This window comes from Archocentrus centrarchus, chromosome 4, assembly GCF_007364275.1.
Source record: "Archocentrus centrarchus isolate MPI-CPG fArcCen1 chromosome 4, fArcCen1, whole genome shotgun sequence".
In the NCBI taxonomy this organism is placed as follows: Eukaryota; Metazoa; Chordata; class Actinopteri; order Cichliformes; family Cichlidae; genus Archocentrus; species Archocentrus centrarchus.
Genome location: NC_044349.1, coordinates 29209914 through 29235709, shown reverse-complemented (window position 1 = coordinate 29235709; position 25796 = coordinate 29209914). Strand labels below are relative to the sequence as shown.

Genomic DNA, 25796 nt, shown 5'->3' with positions numbered 1-25796 from the left:
GTTCGTCATGACAATGATTCCAAACACACTGCCAATGCAGTAAAAGCATACCTGGATAAAAAAACACAATGGAACACTATCGGTCACCGACTGACCTCCCCAAAGCTTGGAACTCAACATTATTACTTATAATACCCGGGTAATAAAGAGGGCACACAACATCATCAAGGACCGTACCCACCCACAGCACACACTGTTCACACTCCTGTCGTCTGGCAGACGTTACAGGAGTGTAAAAGCAAGAACAACCAGACTAAAAAACAGTTTCTATCCACAGGCCAGCAGGCTACTGAACCACTGACTGATTATCAAACTGTGATTACCTGCCTTTCTTTTCATCTGTATATATAATATATATCTGTATATATTGCACTTGCTTTATTATTTATTTTTATTTTCTACTTTTACTTTCCTAATATATTGTTCTTAAATTTTATTTTAACTTAGTTGCTTATTTCAATTGTTTGTAAGGCAGTCGCAAGTAAGAATTTCATTGCTCATCATAACCACAGTGTTTTGCGGTGTACATGACAATAAACTTCTTGAATCTTGAATCTTATTGAAGCAGTGTAGGATCACCTTGACAGAGAACAGAGCAAAATGTAGCCAACAACCAAAGAAGAGCTTTGAATGTCCTCCAAGAAGCCCCGAGAATGATTCCTGAAGACTAGAAAGAAATTACAAAATTAAAAATATTAAAAAATATTGATTTTCAAATTTGTTAGACTATTTAGTTTTTGTCCGATATACTGTATTTCCATGTATATTTACATGTTTCAAGAAATCACTACATCTATTTCTCATTTTCCTAGCAAATTAGAAAAGACTTTTAGTACTGTAAATTCCATGGCTTTGTTTCATTATTTCATTTTCTTTTTAAAACAAATACAGTACCAGTCAAAAGTTTGGACACACTCACCCATTAAGATAAGATAGATAAGATAAAACTTTAATGATCCCACGACGGGGAAATTTGCGCATTACAGCAGCTCAGTACAGAAAACTAAAAATAGAATAGAATAAAATAGAAAAACACTATACACATATACATAAGCACTATATACAGAAAATATTAGTGTAGTTCAATGAAGGGGGTTGGTGCCACCCCATGCTCCCTTCTTTGGACAAGCCCCTGTTTTGTTTTGTTTCTTTTTTACATTATTAGCTTGTAGGACTCTGTATCCGGGTAGTTATAAATAAATAGGATGTTGTAATTATGTAATAATTAATAAATTAAATTCATAAATAAACATTCACGCTAGCAAAATGCTGCGTTTAAGAGTTCATTCACATTTTAAAATGTGGTTTCTGTAGCCAAATTATTGATGCATATCTTTGTACTATAAAAGTGGTTATATGTGCACGCGCAAATAGGTGTTGGTTACGTGGTCGCTCCCGATATGGAACGTGGTGACGTGTGTTATCCGCCGCCTGTTGGTCTTTCACAGTTGGTGACGAGTATTATGAAAATGGCCTCAACCCTGCCCGTGAGCACGAATAACCGGAGAAGATGACGACGCTGAGCTTTTCAAGTCAGTTGAACACCAAAGTGTCTTCTTTGAACACCCATATAGCAGTGAAGTAAACAAAAACAAAGGAACTCTCGGCAAAGAAACGACTAAAAATACCCCCGACCACCGCATATTTTCGTAGGGCTGAGAGGAGCCACTATGGAGGATATCAACTCTAATATCAACGCGGACTTGGAGGTGCGGAAGCTCCAGGACTTGGTGAAGAAACTCGAACAACAAAATGAGCAGCTTCGGAGCAGGTCTACGATGTTGTCCTCGTCCGGAGCGATGTCAGGGAACCACAGACCCCTGAGCGCCGGATACGACTCTTCGTCCCTGTCAGCGGGGATGGCAGCCGGTCTGGCCGGCTTCCCTGGGGTGGGGTTCGCCGGAACGGGCGGCTACGGTGGGCTGCTGGAGAACAACCGCTGTTTAAACCCCAGACTGTCTTACGACGGCATCAGTTTCAGGAGGGCGTATGAGGGCGAGGGGGCATCTGCTGCCACCTCTCTATCGAGTATGAACTCACTTTATTCAGACACTAGCAGGGGCTTCACGGATGAAGGGGAAACCTCAATCCTAGATGAAGTGGAAATCTTAGATCTCGAAGACATGGATTGTCTAAACGAAGACGAGGACAGCTGGTGAGTCAAAGCCTTGTCTTGGAGGTAACTTGCCTGCTCAGCCTTGTTTGTGTCTTCAGGGCTGGGTGACAGCTTTAAATGCCTGGTCACAGCTGCTATGCAAATTAGCTGCCACCACAAACGCCTGGCATGAACAATCATCTCAGTAGCTTGCCTGAAATATGAAGTCATCCCCACTGAAGGAGCCTCATTATGGATTACTGGCTGCAGGATGTTGTTTGGCAAGTCATATGGGTGATCCCAAGCCACTTCTGTGACTGGCTGATTATAAAATGCAGGCTTTGTCTTACAGTCATTGTCAGACTGCTCTCCATTATTTCATACCTTGCTTGGAGTTTGTCCATTAGTTTCAAAGATAGATCAGCAGGCCCGTGGGCACATGCTCTCAGCTGACGGGGGCCTGAGGTCTGAGATCATCAGTTTTTGGTGCTGTGATGTGACAGATTGCTTGGCTTGTCATGTACAGTAAAAAATCAAAGTTGTTTTCCTGCCCAAAGGCCATGTGGGAGAGGTAGCCATGGTTATGTTCCTACTCTGAAATCCCTTTAGCACAGCAGTTGGCACACAGCTACAAGTGCTCTGCAGCACCAAATGAGAGATGTGAAATAGGACAGTCAAAAACTCCAGACTAGATTGGATTTGACTGTTTTTAGAGATGTAGATTTACATAGATGTCATGATAGAAAATGAGTAGTTTCTTCTAAGGCCACCATTATTGACTGGATAAGAATATAATGATAGACCTTCTCTTTAGGACATGGTTATCTTATTAGGAGGGGTTCGTATGTTTTGCATCTGCTATGGTAATGATACTGTAGTAGGCAACATGAGGGTGTAATTCTTGAAGCATCTTAATGGCAGTCTACAACAATCAGGCCGTATCATCTGTCTTGAAGTTGAACATGTGCCAAGTGCTCTTTTTAGAATATTTCTAACAAAGACACTGTTTTTACAAGGGAGGATAAACACAAATCCTACTCATCAGTTTGCGTTTTTTGCAATTATTATTTGAGCTAACTCAGCCTTTCCTCTCTTGCATGCAGCTGCGTGCCCGTGCCAGCTAGTGAGCCCTCGGCATCCGACTACTTTCAGACATTGCTCACTCATGCCCAACTGAGCTAGTCTCATTATGCCCTGGCCGTTTGTCCACCCTCTGGATCAGATTGATATCTGGGATTACCCTGTAGTGCCTAGCTTTTGCCAGCTCCTGTCACAGACTCCTATAATCCCATGAATTAGCATCAGAGTGGATTTAAAAAGGCTGCCTGACCCTGCAGTACTCGGCCTATCAATAGATGCCCATCGCTCTCTTGTTTCTGCATATGAATCACATATTTTTTTCAGTGCTGGGAGAATGAAGATGTAGATTTACATTGTGCCGTACTACATTTGAATGACCGTTGTTGTGATGATAAACAATGAAAATGTGCAGTCCCAATTTCAGGCTGGTATTTCTCTGCACTTGTTTTGCCTGCAATGTTTCTGCTTTCATCTTGAAAGGCTTCCTCTATGGCTGCAACAGTGCTGACAGCTGCTGACTCAGATTTCTCCTCTGAGTGGAAACTCTTCTCTTCTCTTCTCTTCTCTTCTCTTCTCTCTCTTCTCTTCTCTTCTCTTCTCTTCTCTTCTCTTCTCTTCTCTCTTCTCTTCTCTTCTCTTCTCTTCTCTTCTCTTCTCTTCTCTTCTCTTCTCTTCTCTTCTCTTCTCAAACATTTCTTAAGAGAAGAGAGGACAAACACAAAGTAGCAGGCAGTTCTCCCAGTTTGTAGCCTTGTTTTACCTTTTTATCTTGGTTGAGGGCCAGACGTGTGTTATTCCATGTAAAATTATTAAAATCTCAGAAAAGTTCCCACCTAACCCCTCAAAATCAGCTGATTTTCTTTTCTGTACAATACATTTAGTATATTAAATGCAGAATTTTTGCCTTCATAGTATAAAAATTTTCATAGTTACAGGTTCTCAAAGTCAATAAAGGTTGGTTGAAATTTGACATTTTTTAAATGGCCTTATTTGTCCAGTATTTTTGAGTCTTCAAATCTTACTACATTCAATTTGATTGATAACCATGTTTAGGCTCTATTAGAAATCGAATTTACATAAATTTTACGCCCATTTAAAGTGTCACAATCTGAAGCCCAAATCATATTTTTGTTCAACATGTTTTTTTTTTTTTTAACCACATTTGAGCATCAGTAAGTATGTTGGGATATATCAAAGTTTCAGTAGAAAAACTGCACCAATCTAATGTAGAGTAACAGAACAAAGCACTGTCACTCAGGATGTTTGATCTGTTTTGTGATAATTCACTGCATTTTGGATACATAGGTGGCTGATCAAAACAGGTTTTACCATGTCGGTGGTCTCCTTGCATTTTGATACCAGTCTCGTCTTTTAGCCATGATTGCTTCTTCTGATCAGAAGTTATGAGGACTCAAAAATGCTGGAAAAAAATAAGACAGCTTGTCAAGTGCAAAATTTTAAACTAAAGTTATAAACTTCAAGGATCTATAACTTGAATATTTTCATACTATGAAAGTAAAATTATGCATGGCTCCATTAAATCTGCTATTGACATTGCACACAAAAAGGCAGCCGATCTGAGGAGGAAGGCATTCACTGTGGGAATGATACATGTGTAGTTTATTGACATGCTTTAATGGAAAATGTACAGCTCATATAGCTTTTTCACCTACAGTTTGTTCCATGTAAAGCTCTTAACCCACTTGCAAAAAAGTTGATCAGCCTCTGTAAGATTTAGTCAAGCAATATAATAAATCATGATTACAGTTTTACCAAAGAGGTACCACACAGCCAACTTAGAGCCACCATTTGTTTTTCACAAGGCTGAATATGACAGCTAGTACTAGTATTGTGCATTTAATAAAACTATGTAATGAATCTTTACTTTTCTTCTTGTCTTGCATATGGCTACAAGTCTTAGTCTGTTTCATCAGCCTGAACATGCCAATTCAGTAGGTGTGTAGGACATTTAATAAGAAAAAAAGTAAAAGAGCTTAAATCATGTAGCTTACCTATACCATACAGCCCAGTCATCTTTTACAGCTCCATCACTGGCTGATGTTGTGTTATCTCAGTTGCGCCAATGTACTTTTTAATCTAATCTTAATATGCAAATGAGGCAAGGCTGCTTGCTTTTCAATTAACCTGATCCATCCCAGATCAAGAGAACATTGTTGCTGTGTGTGCTCTAGCATTATTTTTTTCCAGTCAGTGAGCTTGTTAGGTTGCTTATTTATGCATGTGTTACTCTTTTGGGTCCTCTTGGATCCGAGTGACATAAATTTTGTCACTTTTCAGTTCAGCGACTTTATGAAGCCTTAGTTCTCTGTCTATGACTCCATGTTTCTGCTGGAATATGGATTCAAACATCAAAATGACAATGCAAATAATGTTCTTTGTAGGCAGAAATTGTCTCATGGTAAACAAATACAGTGCTCTCTTTACACTCAGCAATGATGTAGTCAATTCCGCCTCCCACATAGACGGATGTGTGTATAAAGGGTGGATGTAGCCACAGTGACATCACAAAGTGGTTTTGGACTCTTCATTTTGAAGCTTCATTGTTTTGGATGCTGCTATGCTGGGTTTTGGAGCCAGAAGTGACCATATGTAGATGAGAAGGTGCAGCACTAAGTTATGCACTTTGTTAGCAAACGGCATTCAAAAACTGTACAGCTGGGTACAGTGCACAGACACAGATACCTGCTAATTAGTGCCAAGTAAGAGACTGATAAAATACTATTCACCAAAACTGGAGCCTAAATTTCCAAGCACCTACACCTACCAAGCAGCCCCGCCCATTAGTTCCAGCTCCCTGCCAGCTTCAGTATCCAGGTGGATCAGTCTTTAATAAATTCTCCCTGCTCAGAATTGTTATGAAGTGGGGAACCATATTTTGTACCAGGCTGTAAACATGGTTTTTAATGCTGTGAAGTTGAGTATTTTAACATTGGAGCCTCTGGGAATTAATCCATTAAAGGAGCTGCATTTTTTGGCACTTCTGTGTCAGTTTAATTTTTTTAGCTCTGGCAGTTGCTTCTTGGTCTCTCAGCTCAGTTGAAGTTGTCTGCCTGCAGCATCAACTTTCCTTTTTTTCATATATGTTGGCTAACTTGTTAGTTTGCAGATTGGGGGGGGGGGGGGGGGGGGGGGGGGTGCTGTATTTGCCCCACAAACCTTGAGTTTGACTTAAGGGTATATCAGTATTAAGAGGGTTTGGCTCTTGAAATCAGTGCAGTTGATTAAGCATTGAACCTCGTGGCTTTTTTCAGGTATTTGTATGAATGCTTATTCTTAAAATTTGCTTTGTCAGGGTTGTGTTGTCCTAAAGTTCTGTTCTGTGTTCTGATGAAAACTCAGCACATACAATGTGAATAAAAGGGAGCATTTACTGTATAATTACACTGAGGTTAACATTAAAACATTTTATTTTTAGAGGCCACTTAAGTAACAAGGCTCAAGATTTTAAATATTTGTATGTGAAATAAATGTACATTAAAACAATTTCTAAGAAAGCATGAATTGCTTCCTTCCTGTCTACATTATCCACTATAGGGCAGCACTCAGTAATAAAACCAGGTTCAAACTCGCAGCTTGTTATCCTTTCAATCACATTTCCTCTCAGAGCTGCTGAGTCACAGCATATATAAGGTGTGAGCTGTCGGTCATCATTAGAGGAGGAAGATAACATGTGCTGTTGATATTTTTCTAGGTTATATGAGGCAAAGCTGAACAGTCCCCTGCAAAAAGCCTTGAGTCCTATTGTGTGGTGCCGCCAAGCTCTGGACAATCCGAGCCCTGAGATGGAATCAGCCAAGCGCTCCCTCATCCACAGACTGGACCTCACCATGTCAGGTAAACAAGAACATCTCAAATTCATGAGCAGCAGCAGAAATAGTTGGAATTGTGGGAACTATGAATACAATAGTGATGTGCTTAATTTATATTCCTTTTGGCATGAGGTCAGAAAAGTCATGTGTACCTGAATATGTTATCGAGATAGTTTAAGATCAGTGGGTCTTTCCTATTAGTGCCTGATATTGAGATGTGATCTCTTCTTGCCCACAATTGTCTGGCTGGCCTTTCAACAAACATGATGCATCAAAGCTGAAGAGAACTATCTCTGTAGTATAAGCTTTCTTACTTCCTAGTATCTTATATTTACTTACTAGACCTTGTATCTGTTGTTAGCCTTGCTGAGTTATGTTAAGAGGGTGTTATATTGTCATTCTATTTGGATCTGCAATTTTTGCCATCAAAGAGTGAAAGCAGGGCTCTGAGTAGACATCTGCATGCCCTCCAATTTTGGTGTGGATTCAATTTGAGGATGTGCACACAGGCAGCTATGGACACCACTGCTGTCTAGTCCTCCTTATTATCCTCCAGCCCGATATAAAGTAGGAGAATATTGTCATCATACTCTCCGTCTGCCCGTCCACTTGTTCGGGGGTCTGTCTGTGAGGTTTTACCTTTCCAGTCTGTAGACTCCAAAACCACAAGGTTGAGCCATGAAATTTGGCGTATGTGTTCTTTACTATTCAAAGATGCACAACATGATCTTTGTCTGTCCGTCCATCGAGGTGTCTGTGAGGTTTTACCTGCACTTGGAGTATGCTCGACACTCTGCAGTTTACTCCTAAACTATGGATGTCACAACTCAACAAAAACAATCACAAGCATCATCGCTTCTACAGGAATAAAAGAAGTCGAAACAGGAAATAAAGCAATTGCTTTAGTTTCCACAGGGAGTCTCGTCTTTTCCAACAGCTGAGGGATCTCCCTCTCTGTCAGAAAAAAGTATATGAGCTCCGTGATTGAATCACTGAAATGCCGGTAAAGGCCGACCTGCTTGCAAACTTGTGTCTCCAACCTAGTTACAAAAATTGAGAGGTGTACAATAAACCACAACACCACCAAAGTGCACAGTAGCAGCTGTGTCCTCACTTTTGGTGCTATTTGCAAGCATAAAGTTCCAGATGATCTGGATGCATTCATATGATTTGGTCTGAGTGGGATTTGGGGGTTTTTTGTTTTGTTTTTGTTCTTTTATTTTCTGCTTATTTTGCTGGCAAATTGGGTGAGAGTTTTATATTTTGCCCTGGGAACTGCAAAATATTTATACTTTTGTGTCACCTGACAGTTGCCTACGTGCTTTGGGCATATATAAGGTATTTACTTATTTATATTTACATCTGTGACTTTTTTTGGTTGCAGCCATTTCTTCTCAAACGGCAGTATCAACAGTTCTAAACTGATGCATGTAAAGAATGACACACTGAAAGGTCTGAGCTCACTGGTAGACCTATCAGTGTCTGATGATCCCACAGTGTGTAGATGGATTAAAATTGTTGTGAATTGCAGACACACTCGAGAGTTGATGCATGTGCAAAATTTTACATCCACGCCAAAATTGGGGTTTAAATACTTTTGCTGTTGATCAGACTACTTGAAATAACAGGTAAATGTGTAGACTTCTCTAAAGTAAAGCAACACAGAGTCACTGCCAAAACTATACATGCTTATGTGTGGAGTCACTCTCTCAAGGCCCATTTTGAGTGAGGAAAAAAACCCCTGAAAAGACAAAATGAACGTTCTGGTTTTAACATTATATCACCCCGAGTTCCCTCGTTTTTATGCCTGTGGAGTTTTTGACTTCTCTAATTATAGTCAACCTCTCCGTGAGGAGAACTGGCCTCAAATCCTCAAAGCTAAACTAAGAGGGGGCTCATTTCCATTTTGACAGTGGTATGCTCATGTGACAGTTGGATCACGTTAAGCAACAGTCCAGTGAAGGTTGTTCACTGGGGTCAGTGTTGTCCTCTCTGCTCTGTTGTGCAAGAAGTACCTGCTTACACAGTACCATCCTCATTGGTGGATGCTGAAACTTGTTTATAGTGGGTGCTCAAATAATATTGTTGCACAGAGCAGATATGCATTATGGAATATGATGTGTTGGGCTGTCTTCTTAAGTGATGATAAATCAGATCAAAGTCAGGCAAGTCATAAAACTCACAATCTGTTAAAACCATCAAACCTTAACTTGGAATTATGCTAAGGTTTCACAGTTTTACCAGATAACAGATAACTTGGAATTATGTTATCTTACATTCACTTCATTTTTTTCCAATGTTTCTCAATGCCCCACCAGTGGAGAAACACCGATTTAGGCAGTGATGCTTACTTGCGGTGATATCATCACTGTAGGTGTGGCAGGATAACGTCATCCTAAAAAATACCCCCTTTGTCACTGTAGCATCTGCCCCACCTCTTCATATCATTCCTCTGATGACACTGATGGAAAATGAAAGTGCAGCTAAATTTCTCCGGGGACTCTTATGATTCATGGACCATGTGGTGAAGACATTCAGATCTAATAAATTAAACACTAATATCATAATTTTTAGTAAAATATTTAGATAATTTCTCTTAAATTTTGCATGTAAATGTCAAAATAAGAATTTTCAGGTTACCTAGTGTCTCAGTCTCTGGCCCAGACTCTGACTCAGCTGCATTTAAGTTTGGAAATTTACATTCCAAGGAAGTCAATTTGTATAAATGTCTAAGTTAAAATGGTCCTTGGCCCCTTTGTGTATACCCTTAGTGAACATGTTCCTGACTAGTTTACTGTCTCAGTTTCTAGTTTGTTTGTTTTTATTTATTGAACGCAATGCAGTGTTCATTTCGTAAATTAAAAAGGAGGATAAAGCACAGTAAGCTTTACTATTATTGACAAGTCATTAGCCAATGAGTTTGCAGTCTCCCTTGGGTTCAGAGTCAAGTCTACCCTGTCTGTGCTCATGATGTCTGTTTAAAAAAACAAAAAAAACCCCTAAGATGGCGATGGTGAAAGTGCTCAGCGTCAGTAACAGTGGTGGCTATACATCCATATTTGTTATAAATGTTCATAATACATTTTTTTATAGTGAAGTGAATATGAGTGGTAAATAATACTATTACAGCTGTGTACTGCAGCTGTTTGTGGCAGTCAGCATCAGCCTTTTTGGGAAGACTGCACCCAAGTGTTTCTGAAATCTCTGGATGAATTCCCATAGTCCTTCTCTCTGCATAGCTACAGAGCTACGCAAACGCAAAGCCATGAATTTAGTTTTAAGCACTACATTCTGAGAGCATTTGTGTCTGTGAGAGTCACCAGACAGGCCTTTATGGCTCCGGGCTGAAGTCTCTTTCACACCCGACCTCTAGCAGGAGCCTGGAAATGCTGTTGCTGTGGGATCAGCAAATAAACTCTTCACTTGTGGCAAATTGTTATCAAAGTGTAGACTTCCTTAGGTCTTAAGATGTGATCTGCATGAAGATTTTGCATCTGTCTAAACATTGTGCTGTCTTCTTTAGTGAGTGCACATACAAATGTTTTAAATATGACCATGTTTGCGAGAAGTGACCAAACCTTTCTTATGTGCACACCCTGTTAAAATCCTATCCCCAGATGACGTGTCTCAGTTATGTAACTAACAACAGGGAGGGAAACGCCTGGGAGATATCTCCTTGAGTTGGCTGTACTAGTCAGAAAGCACAACTTCATTCATACCAGACAGCCCAGATATGCAGTGAAACCAATTTATTATTGGAGCTGAACAATTAAACAATGCTCATTTCCTTAGCACTGCTGTGACAGCTGTTCCACAGTGTAGATCCAGAGCATGTGAAACACCCAAGAGGTCCCAACCACAGTCACATGGCTGACCTGCCCTGTTTTCAGCTCTGACTTTTGCACAGTTGTTACACCTCCTTTTTACATGTCTCTGCCAGTTTTATCTTCTCTGGTGTATTTATCTTTAGCATACAAAAGTTTCTCTATTTGCTCGTCTCTTGTGATATGCTTACAGCTCTATGCTGCTGTTTTAACCAGTTTATTCATTTTATTTTATTTTTGTATCAAATAGCCTCAGTGCCATAGTTGGTCCTCTCTCTCACCCTTTAAATCCTTAAGCAGTCTGTTATGTGTCCCCTCATTTAGCCTTATTTTTGCTTGTGGAAACTGGCCTGTTTCCACAGACTGCCACAGTACAATTTCATATCACAGTAAATGGAAATGACAACAGTCACAGTGGGTAGAAAGAACATTTCCTTTTCCTTCTTCTGACTTCTTGTTCTAGTACATGCAGGTTTCAAGGGCACTCTATTTTTATTGGTCCCTGTGCTACCGATCCCTTCAGATTGGTCTCATTCTACTGATAGTGTGCTGCTGGATTGCTGTGATAGCCTAGGTCACCTAACCACCTCTAAATCCTCTAAAACCTCAATTGGGCCTATGAGCTGTAGCACCATTATGATTTTTAGCTTAGACCCAGTAAAGACTAAGGTGTGCCAAGTTTTGTGACTCATCCGCTTCATTGTACACCAACAGGCAGGATTTTTTAAAAAGTTGAGGATAGACTTGCATGAAAAAATTACCAGATGTGGGGCTTGGCTCAATTTAGAAGTGATTTTGAGGTAATCATTTCTTTTCCATTGTGAGATACAACGTTGGACATTTCATGCCATGTCATGATATCTATCACAAATATTTATCAAATTCAGATAGGGGGGCATTGTAATATCACAAAGATACCCTGAGATCCTTCTAAAACTATTTATTGTACTTAAGTAAAACTAAAATTAGGTATGAAAAAACATTGTTTAGTTAACTGAAATAAAACAAAAAACTACATGAAAAGTAATTTGAACAATATGGTATATGGTGAAAACCGACTAAAAAAAAAAAAATATATATAGAAAATTTCTGGTTTTACTTTGTGAATTTGGTCAATTTTGCCAACAGAACCAGTCTGAGGAGGCTTTGGTGCAGATATTTACTTACAGATATCTTCGTTAAGGTTATCCTGGGAAAAACACCGGCTCCGACATGGCCAGCATGCACCGGCTCAGGACAGTGTTTGCAATTCCACCAAATGCCCCACAATGCATTTCTGAAGCATCCGTATTGCTCAAAATGGTGCCGGGTCTATTTTTAACGGACGCTACATCAAGTTGCAGTGTGCAGAAGAGGAGTGCAGGAAGTCAGATACAGGAACAGCATAGAGAATTGTGTCAGTTTTCAAAATAAAAGATGCTCTACAGACTAAATGCCGGTGTGACCTGAAGCTCTTTGAAGGACAGAACAAAACCTCATCCAAGACACAATATCACAGTCACGCACCTGTTATATCCCATGATCAGCTGGCTTCAGCAAGTGCTGTCTCTGTATTGTAATACCTGATCTGAACTTCAGCCTTTTCAAATACTTATCCATATTTGAATTCCAAAAAAATACTAAAAGTAACACTGAAACTATTAAAAACTCAACTAAAAAGTATACATTAAACTTATATATAAAATATAAAAACAGTGTAAGTTTAATATATGAGCAGACCCATTCTGGAAACAAAATTTGAAATCAAAAACAAAATAAAAAGTAATAAAAATAAATAAACTAGCTCTGTTCTGGATCCAGTGACTCAGTGTATTCATGGTGTGGAGGCAGTTTTCAGCCTTGGCGTAACTGTGCAGTGTGGCACTGCTGTTCATGATTTTACTGTACGCAGTCACAGAAATATGCAGTTGCCATGCAAACCTGCTTGTGATCTATACATATAGTGGAGCTTTACAGACATGCAGCTAAATATTTACTCTTAATTGCATCAGATTTTCTGGAAGAGTCTCACCAGGTGAACTGTTTTAATCTGTTGACCTGGGAAAACAAAACGTTCTTTGCTTAAGTGTGTGCAGCATTTTAGGCTAAACATGTTTCAGTATTGTTGACGTTCCTGAGGAGCTGATCCGTGTGGATGGCAGCAGAGCGGACATGATGGCGTTTTCTAAATAATGCAGGAAGACAGAGTGCAGAGCATGAAGTGGAAAGGGAGAAAGTGAAAGGAAGGATGTGGAAAAAGCAGAAAGATGATCTTAAGAGGCTGCCTGCCAGTCGCCACAGAGCAATGTTAAACACATCCACTCAGAGAGATTAAAACAGAGGAATTATGGGTAAATGAGCAAACTCAGATAAGCTAACCATCCAAACCAACCAAAGTATCCCTGTGGCAGTGTGTCCAGAGTCTGATCATGATCCAGACCAGCAACTCTGGACTGGAGCCTGACTGCTGTTTCACTGGATTTCAGAGAATTGTATTGTGCTGTGTGCGTATATGGACTGAAAGGCGTGCATTGTTAAGCGTTTGTCCCAGCTAATGATGGAGGAACTCTCCATCAGGCCCACACTCAGCATACGGCATCAGAGACTCAATCAGACTGCCTGCACAGTGGAAAGCTTTCATAGATGTGCCGGCCTCAAGCAGAGACTGCTGACGTTTGTAGTCAAATACTCAGAAAGCCAACAAGTTTCATCAGGGTTATTAAGGGGTACAGTGTATGGATGGTGCTATGTTAACATACTGAACAAGTTCTGACCCCGAATTTCTATGAGTAGCATTTCAGGCTACCTTCTCTTAGCTTTTATTCCTCTAACTGGCTATCGAGACAGTTATGATTCTGTAAGATTAGTAGTTGTAATTTTTTAAAGCTTGGGGGTGGCTGTGGCTCAGGAGGTACAGGTTGGGGGTTCGATTCCTGGCTGCTCTGGGCTGCATGCCAAAGTATCCTTGGGCAAGATACTGAACCCCAAGTTGCTTTCTGAAGCAAGCGTTGGAGTGTGAATGTGTGTGAATGGTAGACAGTAAGCACTTAGCCATTAACATTAGCACTTAACATGTTGTATAAGTGCTTTGAGTGCTCAGTAAGAGTAGAAAAGCACTATGTAAGAGCTAGTCTATTTACCATATATTCATTATAGTCGTTCAGTACTTCAGCCATATTCAGCCAGCCCAAAATTTAACTTATTATTTTGGCAGTTTTGGTGTTTCATGTCCGTGAGTGAGACGATATGAAACTGCACAACAACCTCCCTGCAAATATATAGCCAGCGTGGACTTTGGCCTCTTTTGCGACATAAAAACTTTAATGACAAATCTTCTTTGAGTTTCTCATGTGATGCCATCTAATGTTTTAGTTCTGCTTTTTGACTCTGCAGCCAACAAGCGCAGGAGCCTGTATGGAAGCCCATACAACCAGCAGAGTTATGGAAGCCCTTATAGCACAAATGCAGCCAACAGCCCTTACAGCAGTGGCTTCAACTCCCCATCCTCAACCCCCAGCAGAGTGCCCATTGTTAGACAGCAGCTAATGCCCAGTAACGCAAGTATGGATCTCTCTACAGTTTACCATCTGTTTCAGATTGTTTACTTTATCAGTATAATGTTCACTAATGATTTCCTCACCAGTTCACCAGCGAAACTCTGCAGCAGAGAGGAATCCTCCTGCAGTTAGTCCGCAGTCATCGGTGGACAGCGAACTGAGCACGTCAGAGATGGATGAGGACTCAGTGGGATCCTCAACTACCTACAAACTCAATGATGTCACTGATGTCCAGATACTGGCACGCATGCAAGAAGAGAGTATGTATCCGTCATCTCCAGCTGCATTCTTCAGTCTCCTGCAATTAAACAATTTTTTTACACTGTACTTTTTTGTCAACAGGCTTGAGACAGGAGTACGCTGCAACAGCATCCAGACGGAGCTCAGGTTCATCCTGCCACTCACTGCGGCGCAGCACCTTCAGTGACCAGGAGTTAGATGCTCATAGTCTGGAGGACGAGGAGGAGGCGGTGCACCCGGCCTTTCACCTGCCCTCCAACCGCTTCAGCCCCTCCCCTCGCCACTCTCCACGTGCATCCCCAAGAAATTCTCCCCGCTCACGCTCCCCTGCTCGTTCCATTGACTACAGCCACAGCCGGGGATCGCCCCAGCCCATCATCAGCCGTCTGCAGCAGCCTCGCCACTCGCTGCAGGGCCATGGGCATGACCTTCAAACTAATGTGGTGAAAAATGAAGGTAAACAGCAGAGCACAAGTGGAACGCATGACTTGCGCATTTCATTTATTCCAGTGTTTCCCACAGATTTAGATTCTGTTTTCAGCACAGGGGGGAAAACGGCACAGTGAATGAACTATTAAATAATGTGCTTATAAGATGCTCCTCTGTCAGTACCTTAATAAACAACTACTTACTTATAACTACTACTTAGTAGCAGATAAATAACAGTCGAACAGAATCAGATGAATCTCCAATGAACTTCTCTCCTGTGGTTGGACTTCAAAGCCATGGTGTTGCAAGGCAGTGGGCGACAGTTGTCCTCGCTCTGTGGTCTTAGTCAGATGGTGACCTTTCCACTTCCACAGCAGAATGACTGCTGATGCATCACCAGATGCATCAGGCAGTGGCATTAGAGTCTGTTGGACTGCAGGACAATAAACTCAAGCAGCTGTTTATCAAAGACTGCCACAACCATGATCTGGCCAACAAGCTGCCCAAAAAAAATAAACTGCATTCTTTCTAATGGCCAGAAGGGGCCAAGAATTCAAAGCCTAAAAAGAAACGGACCCTCAGCTGCTCTGTAAATATTAAACACTTTAAAGATAAGTTTATTGTCTCAGTAGCTGGTTTCAATAGACACAAGGAATAGGGGTTGCATTGACTGCGCATTCAAAATAAGAGCAAGTGGTTGTCCATTACCAAATCAAATGCAATGGCATTGTTTTCTTGGAAGAAAAAAAATGAGTCAGGTACAATTGGATGGCCAGTAATACACCTGCAAGTAAATTCTATGTGTGGGAAACACTGATTTCAAATTTTTATTCTGGCCTCTGCTCTTACTGTCCTTTGCTATTGTTGTAGAAAAACTGCGCCGAAGTCTTCCCAACCTCACACGCTCCTCGGCGGCAGCTGCAGTTCAGGCCCCAGAGCCCGTCAAGAACAGTCGCAGCTGTGAGTCCAACCTGCAAGTGCCAAACGGTGGCTCTCCCCGACACCAGAGCCAGTCTGCCAGTGAGTACTGTAACAGCCATAGAGAGCATCACTTCAAGCTTTCTAGTTTGAATGCAAAAAATTGTATATGAAGCTTTAGACCAGTGGTTCCCAAAGTGTGGGAACCTGTGGGATTTTCTGGTTTTAAAGGGGGCTGCAGCACTCCTGACTTTGGGAACCACTGCCACTGTCAGATTCATTACTGAAATCTTTTTTTTGTTAGATCAACATTTGTTTTGCTCTCCAAGCACAACAACATGACAGGCTGTGTAATCTCATGTTAGTTTTTGTGTGAGTGGGAATTTTGTTAATCCCTCTGGCTGCACCTTCTGTGTAGGGACTGCACTGCTTTGTAGTGACATGGCTTTGGTGTTTTGGGATCCTCTTTTGTCTTTGATCCTTTTTCCTTGAAATATCTTTAACTCTCACTCATACACAAACGCACACATCCTTCCTCTTATTGTCCTGACGTAACTTTCACTTCAAAGAAAAGCACTCATCCTGCAGAATAAAGAGCATGATGCCAGAAACCCTGACAAACCAGAGCGACTCGGGGGATCTGTGACACTAACATTGTTTTACATTTCGTGTCCAATGGTTTTATGTTCTCTTTCAAGAGCTTAAAAACCCTCCTCTGTGAGTTAAGACTATCCATTTGATATAATCCTATAATGGGAGATAAAGGTAATGGTTTAGTCCTTAATCCAGAAACGTAATCTCTCTGTTACTAGAGGCAGATGGAGGGGTCAAAGAGCAGGTTTCAGCTGATTAAACATGTAGTAGATGCCTTTTTTGTGTCTTAATCAGCTTCCAGTGTGGAAGGATAGTGTATCTATGTGGCCCTCAGAGCACCGATTCAGTTTTTACGTCACTCTTTGTAGATTTTGCTGCAGTGACTGGTTTGTGTTTTTCTGAGCTTTGGCTGTACTGGACGTGGGCACCTCTGCTGCCTCTATCACTGACTTCTCTTCGCTGTAAAGCATGTGCAATCCAAACCAACATCCTTTTCTCTTTCTGTGCTGAGATTGGTTGTTAAACCTGCCAGAGGCAGAGGACACTTTGCTCTGATAGCCCTGCTGCTCCTTCACTATCTCGGTGTGCATGCTTGGAGAGCCCTCTAGTGTCCTCAGCCTGCACTTCAGGCTTGAATGGCCTTCAGCGCCAAAACAGTCCTCTTTTTCTCCATGAATTCTTGAATCTTAGACAGATTTAAGTCTAGTGCTGACATGTCTCTGTTTTCCAGCAGCACCTCAGCTCCCGAAATACTTGACCCCTTCTCGCACCTCCCCGAAACCCAAACAGCACCTCCAAAGGCCCACTGCCCTGCGAGGTAACAGCTGAAGGCTGTGAGACTGATCTCTCACACAAGCAAATGCACAATTTATGACAACACAAAAGCCAAGTGAAGGTATAGACTACTGATTGAGTGTAGATGATGGATTGGTTATATTTATGGAGTAGAAATGGATGTGAGGAAACTGCATTAATGCACTTGTTGCCAGCTCATCATTTCAAGCTCTGAGAATATGAGGCAGCGCTGAGCACAGTTTTAGCCTTTTATTTGGTTGCCTTTGTTGCAAGAGCTTAAAGGAAAGGTAACGATGGAGCAGCGTGTTTGTTGGCAGAGATGAGGATGATCTTATAATCTCCACAGTTATGCAACAATATGGAAAGGATTTAACATTTGCGTGAGTGTGTATTCTGTTTTGGTTATGCTCATCTTTTTCTGCAAAGGTTATGAAATCCATCATGGGGTCAGTGATGTCCCAGGTGGGTATCGCCTTAGAATAAGCATTGCTAATAAATAGTTAACTGACAGTTAATTAGACTTTAGTTACGCTGTTTTTTTAATGATTAAACAATGAAATAATACTTAATGTTTTTTTTTAAATCAGTTAATAATTGGTTTATAAAATGTTACTTGTTACTCTGAAGTTGCAACTAATGTTTATAAAAATGGTTTAAATGGTAAATAAACATTATAGTGCATCTATAATATTTTTATTTTGATAGCTCTTATAAAGTTGATACTGATGTTCAAAATCCTTGTTTTAAAGATGTATAAATGCGCAGAGTGGGTGGTGGGGGCAAAAATCCCAAAACTGAATCTGGAGAATATGTACTGTTTCATTCACTGTTCAGTCACTTGTTTTCATTCCCTTTTGCTACCTGTTTGCTGCCACACATGCATCACAGGAATGCTGCTAAAGACACCTGAGGGGTTTCCTGTGATGCAAGTTCAACATAGCCAGGTTTTCTTTGCATTAGCTGGCTTGAGAAAACCTAAAACCCCAGTCAGAGATGGGTGTATGATGATCCAGGTTTTTAGCTTCAGGCTCGACATAAAAAGGGACGATTGAACTCTTGGATGGATTGAGTGCCCCCCAATGGGATGGGTGATGGAGATCTATAAGGAGTATAAAAATATAATGAGAATAGGGAACACAGTTCCTACAAATAAAGTTACTGCAAAATACTGCAGAAGGTGTAATCTTGTGAATACAAAAGTTAATATATTTATTTTAGTGCTCGGTGTTGGCATGACACATGCTGCTGCACGTGATACACATTATACAGGGGTTGGACAATGAAACTGAAACACCTGTCATTTTAGTGTGGGAGGTTTCATGGCTAAATTGGACCAGCCTGGTGGCCAATCTTCATTAATTGCACATTGCACCAGTAAGAGCAGAGTGTGAAGGTCCAATTATCAGGGTAAGAGCACAGTTTTGCTCAAAATACTGCAATGCACACAACATTGTAGGTGACATACCAGAGTTCAAAAGAGGACAAATTGTTGGTGCACGTCTTGCTGGCGCATCTGTGACCAAGACAGCAAGTCTTTGTGATGTATCAAGAGCCACGGTATCCAGGGTAATGTCAGCATACCACCAAGAAGGACGAACCACATCCAACAGGATTAACTGTGGGTGCAAGAGGAAGCTGTCTGAAAGGGGTGTTCGGGTGCTAACCCGGATTGTATTCAAAAAACATAAAACCACGGCTGCCCAAATCACGGCAGAATTAAATGTGCACCTCAACTCTCCTGTTTCCACCAAAACTGTCCGTTGGGAGCTCCACAGGGTCAATATACACGGCCGGGCTGCTATAGCCAAACCTTTGGTCACTCGTGCCAATGCCAAATGTCGGTTTCAATGGTGCAAGGAGCGCAAATCTTGGGCTGTGGACAATGTGAAACATGTATTGTTCTCTGATGAGTCCACCTTTACTGTTTTCCCCACATCTGGGAGAGTTATGGTGTGGAGAAGCCCCAAAGAAGCGTACCACCCAGACTGTTGCATGCCCAGAGTGAAGCATGGGGGTGGATCAGTGATGGTTTGGGCTGCCATATCATGGCATTCCCTTGGCCCAATACTTGTGCTAGATGGGCGCATCACTGCCAAGGACTACCGAACCATTCTGGAGGACCATGTGCATCCAATGGTTCAAACATTGTATCCTGAAGGCGGTGCTGTGTATCAGGATGACAATGCACCAATACATACAGCAAGACTGGTAAAAGATTGGCTTGATGAACATGAAAGTGAAGTTGAACATCTCCCATGGCCTGCACAGTCACCAGATCTAAATATTATTGAGCCACTTTGGGGTGTTTTGGAGGAGCGAGTCAGGAAACGTTTTCCTCCACCAGCATCACGTCGTGACCTGGAAACTATCCTGCAAGAAGAATGGCTTAAAATCCCTCTGACCACTGTGCAGGACTTGTATATGTCATTCCCAAGACGAATTGACGCTGTATTGGCCGCAAAAGGAGGTCCTACACCGTACTAATAAATTATTGTGGTCTAAAACCAGGTGTTTCAGTTTCATTGTCCAACCCCTGTAGATTACTGTGTCTGTCCAGGTGTGATTCTGTCCCATTGCCTCAAAAAACATGGAAATCCCTTTAATTTGCAGCCAGGTCAAAGTGAAATCAATTTTATTGATTGAGTATTCTCAGTGATAAATTGTTTACAAATGGATGTTTTTTTTTAATCAGTGCTGTATTAGCTGCAATCCCAGCAGTGTACAAAAAGACTTGGCAACTAATTTTTCTGCATCACCAACTGAATGCATGCAACCACAGTCTGCATTGCTGTAACTTTATTGCACAGCTTCCTTCAGTGATGTTAATAAGCCTATCAACTTACATGTATCAGAAGAATAGCTGGTGGTACATATAACATCTCAGCTTGCAACCTGGTCCATCTCCAGGAGTGAGATACCTGTCAATAAGGATGCATTTTTCATAAAACATTTTATTATAAACAACAAATACATAAAATGTTATGTATGCCGGTGTCAACAGATGCCCCAAAGAGGTTTTAGTCATCCCAACAGAAATGTCCTCCCCTCTTGTTGTAACTCTGTTATGAATTAGTCAAAGCATAAAAGACATTTCAGTTTATAGATCTAGTAAGTTAATGGACTCATTGTCTTTACATGGCAATCATGTATGGTGTCAGCCCCAAAGGCCCAATTTGAGCCATTTTAAGAACGCAAAACGCCACGTTACCCCCCCCACCCCCATGGTCGGCACCCCCCCACCCCACCCCACCCCCCGATCTGAATTAAGGCCTGTCTCTGTTGTCTTCGTCTTTGTCTAGTCCCACTCTCCTGTTGCTTTGGAGAAGAAGGTGATTTCAGTGAGTATTCACTGAGGGCTTCCAGCTTTTAAATATTGTGATTGTGGTTCCACGCCGTGGCCGTATCGATGTTGTGTTGCTGGTTTTTAGTAGTAGAGTATGCTCTGTGTGTTTGTACCATCTCATCCTGTCAGCACATCAAAAATCATAGTCGGCAGCTGTGCTAGTTAATTGTTGTGTTCATTTATTTGTGTTTTTAAACTTATGTAGAAGTTTGTGAATGGAATGGATGTTGTTAGTAAAAACCTGCATACTGTATGTCTCAAATTGATTTTTATACTGGCATCTTATTTAAATTAACCTCACACCATCGTGCTCTTGATCATTACTTCATCATAGACAGATACAGTGCCTTAAAGCAGTCTAACATAATCCACACACACCTGACTTCTCTGCCTGTCTTCAGTCCCATCTCCCAGTAAACTGCGGACTCCTGCCACCCCATCCCCACTGGCCTTGAGGCAACCAGTAAAGGCCACATCCACCCCCAATTCTGCCACCTCCACCCCGACCCGTTCCCTGGCTCCTCCGCGCAGTGGCCTTCCCCGACCCAGTGCAGGAGGAGGAGGAGGAGGTGGAGGAGGAGGAGGCATCCCTATGCCTCGCAGCAAACTGGCCCAACCAGTGCGCAGGTACGTACAGACACAATATCCTTTGTGCACTTCTCTAACTGATTAAAGAGGACTTATTATGTTTTTCCTTATTTTGGGTCATATGTGCACATGAGTGATGTTCCTGGCAACTAATTTACTAAAAAGCAGGGAAATAACTAACCATTCTAAAAGTAAGAAAAAAGTCAACAGATTAGCCGACGAGGTTAAAGACAGTCTTCTTTAATAGTCAAATTATAATTTAAATCAAAATTTGCTGAGGTTTGAGGTGCCGTGCATAATCTTGTGCAGTCATTTTATTCACTGAATGTAGCAGCGGTGTGTAGAAAGTGGTTATGTGTTACTCTGGATGACTGGTTGTAGGTACACAGCCTTCACACACAGATTATTTTCTGGCTCAAAGTACTGCAGAGCCATGCTGGTTACTGGGGCAATCATCTGCCTTATCAAAGAACTTACTTTCCACTTTCCTTGTTTAAATTTTCTCATGTTGCTGCAGCTCCAGCTAGTGGTGGGAGGTTGTAACATCTCAAAACCAGCGGCACCACTGTAGACAAATTTTAAGCAACAATAAAGCATGAATTTGTATTTTTGTCATTGCCCAGATTGTATTTATTTCCACTGTTCTTACAGATTTTGTACTGTTTTACCGTCATTTTCTTTCTTTTAATTTTACTCTCCTTTACTACATTCTTTGTCCCAGAATTCAGCTCTTAGTTTTGAACCACACATCAAAAAATTGTCCAGTTTTGTTTTCTCCAAATAAAAACCTTCTCAAGTATAAAACTAAGACTTTCACAGTAAAACCTGGAAAAGGCTCATCCATCCATCCATCCATCCATCCATCCATCCATCCATCCATCCATCCATCCATTCATTTTCTTAACTGCTTCTCTAATTCACTGAGGTTCACTATTCTAGCTGCCATAGGGCGAGAGGCGGGGTACATCCTGGACAGACTGCCTGTCTGTCACAGGGATCACACACACACACACACACACACACACGCATTCACACCTACAACCAAACATGCATGTCTTTGGACTGTGGGAGGAAGTGGGAGTACTCTCAGGCACATTAGTGTCTGGTTGATGTCTTTCAGTTGTTTTGTGTATTATATATTTTGCCTGCTTTAATCTGTTATATTTATTTCTAATCATTTTCTATCTTGCACTTCCTTTTTTTTTGTAATTCTATGTATTTTGTGTGACTTCAGTTTGGCTTTCTGATTTAATCTGTCCTATTGTGCTTTTCCATGCGCCAAAGCACTGTGTAAACTGTTTTTAAAGGTGCCGTATAAAAATGATTATTATTATTGGCTGTGCTGTAGAAATGCATTTTTCTTGTTTGCCTTTTCAGATCTCTTCCTGCTCCGCGGACTTACAGCGGCAGTGGTGACAACTGGAGAGAAGGTTGTTACTAAGGCTGGCCAGCAGGGGGCTCTCCAGTCAAAACCATCGATACAAGGAGGAAGATATTTCAACATGGCACTTTATCTACCTAGATAACTTACAGTACAGAAAGACAAAGTCCCAAAAAATACATCCGATTCAGAATTTAAAAAAAGGAGAGGCCAGCGTCCACATTGTGTCAAAGAGGACCTCTCATTGTGTCTCTCTGTTGGGACTGGCTTTGGAGGGGTCAGGCATGTAGTGCATACAGCCCAGAAGATGCCAAAGAAACCAGCCCGTCTCCAGCGGCGCCAACAGAGGACACATCACCTGCCTTTGGTTCAACTGCAGTCATCCGTGAGACTGTCCATATCTCCACATGCCCAGCTCTCCTCCTCTCCCCTGTTCTTCTCCATCTCCCTCAGGTTGAAATGTTTCCATGCATTTCTCTCTTTATGCTCTGTGTTTAACAGATGTTGGTGAGCGATCTCTATGATGATGCTGTGCAGGTGAACTGTCCCGTAACGTTAGAGAATTGTTGATGTCTTGAAACAGTGAAAGCACCTCTTGTGTGAGTTTGACATTTAAGAATCTTTCCTCTTTGTAAAATCAGCCAGAATGTATGCACAAGTTTGTTTTGGAAAATTATTTATTCAAAATTATTTAAGAAGTGTATGTCCAAACATCCATATCAGTATTTTGTTTTAAAAATTTCAGTTGTTTAAAATGTATGTTTTGAACCTCAACTGCAAAGCTAACTCTCCAAAGTCTTTTTTTTTTTTTTTCTTTTGTTTTTAAAGTGTCAAACCGGGAGACTAAAGACTCCCCGGCCAAAGCCTGAGTTCCGACTTGTACCAGTTTGCCAGGATGATACTTTTCCATTGAAGTGCTTTAAGTGATCTGTTCAAGAACAGGGGCCAGTTTCACAAAAATGGCTCAGATTTAAAGCCTGTGTCTCAAAGACAGCTGCATCCACCATCATCATCAATTACTTTGTGAGGCCCAAAAATGTTAACATTTTGGCCCCACCCATGCTGTTTTTTTTTTTTTTTTGGGGGGGGGGGGTATTTGGACAAGAGGGTGGAGTGCTAAGTTGCCAGGTAACACTAGCATTCATAAGCTGTATGGTATAACTCACAGACACAGATACCTGCTGCTCAGTGCTAAGGAGCAGACTAATAAAACACTAGAATTTCAAGAACGCACCAAAACCATGAACAGCAGATGGGTCCAGTCCAGTGACTCTGATAGCAAATGTGAAGCCTGGCAGACAGCAGTCTGCTGAACCTGCCTGTGTCATTATTCACCTGCAGTATCAGTCAGAGTGGAAACCTCTCTAATTTTAAGCCCTAATGAAGTTTAAATCAGTGAAGTCTATAGCGAGTGGCCACTCTGTGAACTGTCATTTTTGGGACTTTTGGCTTAATTTTTCTTCTTGGGTGGAAGTACTAATTCTGGGTAAGTGAAGATATTTTTATAAAACAAAAATTACAGCTGATTGAAATCTGAATCTACATTTTACAGATATATTAATTTGACAGAATGGGTAAAAAAATAAGAATGTAAAAAAAAAAAAATGTTGACTATCACCATTTTATCAGCGGGTGTCACTGAGTGAAAACATCGGTCTTAATTTGAAGTTAGCAGGGGGAGAATGGTGACTTATTTGGGCTTAAAGGTACTATTTTTATGTTTTTAAAGATTGTTTAAAAAAAAAAAAAAACTAAACCTATCAATGGAAGATGATGAAACAGTGTCTATAACTTAATGTCCAAAATGTCTATGTATTGTGTTGAAGAGATATGAATTTAAGTTTAAACAAGACCATTCTGTACTTTTGTGCAATATTAATTTGTACCACAAGATGGTGCAGTGACTCAACATAGTCTTTATTAAACCTGACAACATATTAAGAACACATTTTTATTTTGGAAAAAGGTGAAGCCTCTTGTGTAAGTGGGGGAGGTTAAAAAGAAATTTCTAAAGTTTAAAAACAAACACACTGCACCCTGCTGGTGAAAGCTTTAGTTACATTTTGCAGCGGGTAATGACAAAGTACGTTTTTGTAAAACTTGAATCCACATTAGATTATATATTATTTATCTTGACTGCAGAAGGTAACAGGCATTTAAGTAAGTGGTCATAATCGTCCCTTTTCTGTTGTAGGACGAAGTCTCTGAGTTACTTTTAATAGAAACACAACACTTCCTGTAAGCACTTAAAGTTAAAAGCCCTTTCATTCTGGCTTTTATTACTGGACTATGCTATTAATTGACTGTCTTGTAGAAAAATGGTGGTCAAAGAGCACATTTTGGACCCTCTGACACGGCAGTCTCAGATCTCTTTGTGAAACTGGCCCCAGGTTAACATTAGCTCTGAGTTTTATCTGACGTCTGAGAACAAATGTTGAGAAAGAAGCCCAAAATGGCTGTTTTGTCCCTGTTCATCCATTCAGCCAGTGAAAACAAGGAAACCTTGATGTGGTTCGTTAAATCCCCGTAAGAGATTTATCAGTGTGTATCATTCATACCATGAAAAAAAATGGAAATCTGTCTTGAATGAGTTTTAGGTTTTGACTGGCTTTTACCTCTAGTGCTACGAGAACAAATCAAAAGGCATGCCAGTGTTAGGGAAGCTGTTCTGGTGATTGGTGTGGTGGGTGTTCTTAAACTAGTGCCTATAATTTAAAGTTTGAAGATCATGTTTTATCTTTTTTTTTTTTTTTTTTTTTTTTGTGCCAGTTTTTGGTTTTGCCAATATTGTTTGCAATTTTGCATCTCTTTGCTTGATTGATTTGCTTGTTGCCTGTTTGTTTTTTAATTGAATCAACACATTTATAATTGCTTTAAAAAAAATGTTCAAAATGCGCCTTTTTCTATTTATATCTAATTACTTACTCTGTAAATGAAACTATTTATTAAAAAGAGAGGTGCCTCTGTTAAAGCTCAGATTCAGTGGGAAGCTGTAGAACAAATGTTGCAAAAAGACATACCACACCTTTTGTGTGACAGGTTTTGTTATTGAATTTTTTTTTTTTATATCCACAAACATGACATTCAGTTTCCCTGTGTAAAGTCGCATTTCAAATAAAAGCTCAAAAATGGTCTCATGCGTA

At 40.8% G+C, this 25796-nt stretch overlaps 1 protein-coding gene across 4 annotated transcripts; it reads left to right on the top strand.

Annotated features, from left to right (window-relative positions):
* Positions 1-1445: 1445 nt before the first annotated feature.
* slain2 (SLAIN motif family, member 2) lies at positions 1446-25409 on the top strand. Of its 4 annotated transcripts, XR_004019896.1 has the most exons (10): positions 1446-2155; positions 6888-7030; positions 14202-14369; positions 14452-14625; positions 14708-15061; positions 15905-16054; positions 17277-17363; positions 21086-21311; positions 22650-23252; positions 23482-25409. XR_004019896.1 is itself a non-coding variant. In XM_030728090.1 (9 exons), the coding sequence occupies exons 1-9, from the start codon at positions 1671-1673 to the stop codon at positions 22711-22713; spliced, it is 1848 nt and encodes a 615-aa protein (XP_030583950.1). In that variant the 5' UTR covers positions 1446-1670; the 3' UTR covers positions 22714-25409. The 4 variants fall into 4 exon arrangements, 3 of the variants coding, with proteins under 3 accessions (XP_030583950.1, XP_030583949.1, XP_030583951.1); XM_030728090.1 differs by having other exon boundaries at positions 17280-17363; positions 22650-25409; XM_030728089.1 differs by having other exon boundaries at positions 22650-25409.
* The last annotated feature ends 387 nt before the right edge of the window (positions 25410-25796 follow it).

Bases quoted from the DNA above. Each gene is read 5' to 3' on its own strand.
- slain2 (XM_030728089.1), top strand. From the start codon at position 1,671: ATGGAGGATATCAACTCTAATATCAACGCGGACTTGGAGGTGCGGAAG. The intron at 2,156-6,887 runs GTGAGTCAAAGC...ATATTTTTCTAG, and splicing joins AACGAAGACGAGGACAGCTG to GTTATATGAGGCAAAGCTGA. The intron at 21,312-22,649 runs GTACGTACAGAC...TTGCCTTTTCAG, and splicing joins CTGGCCCAACCAGTGCGCAG to ATCTCTTCCTGCTCCGCGGA.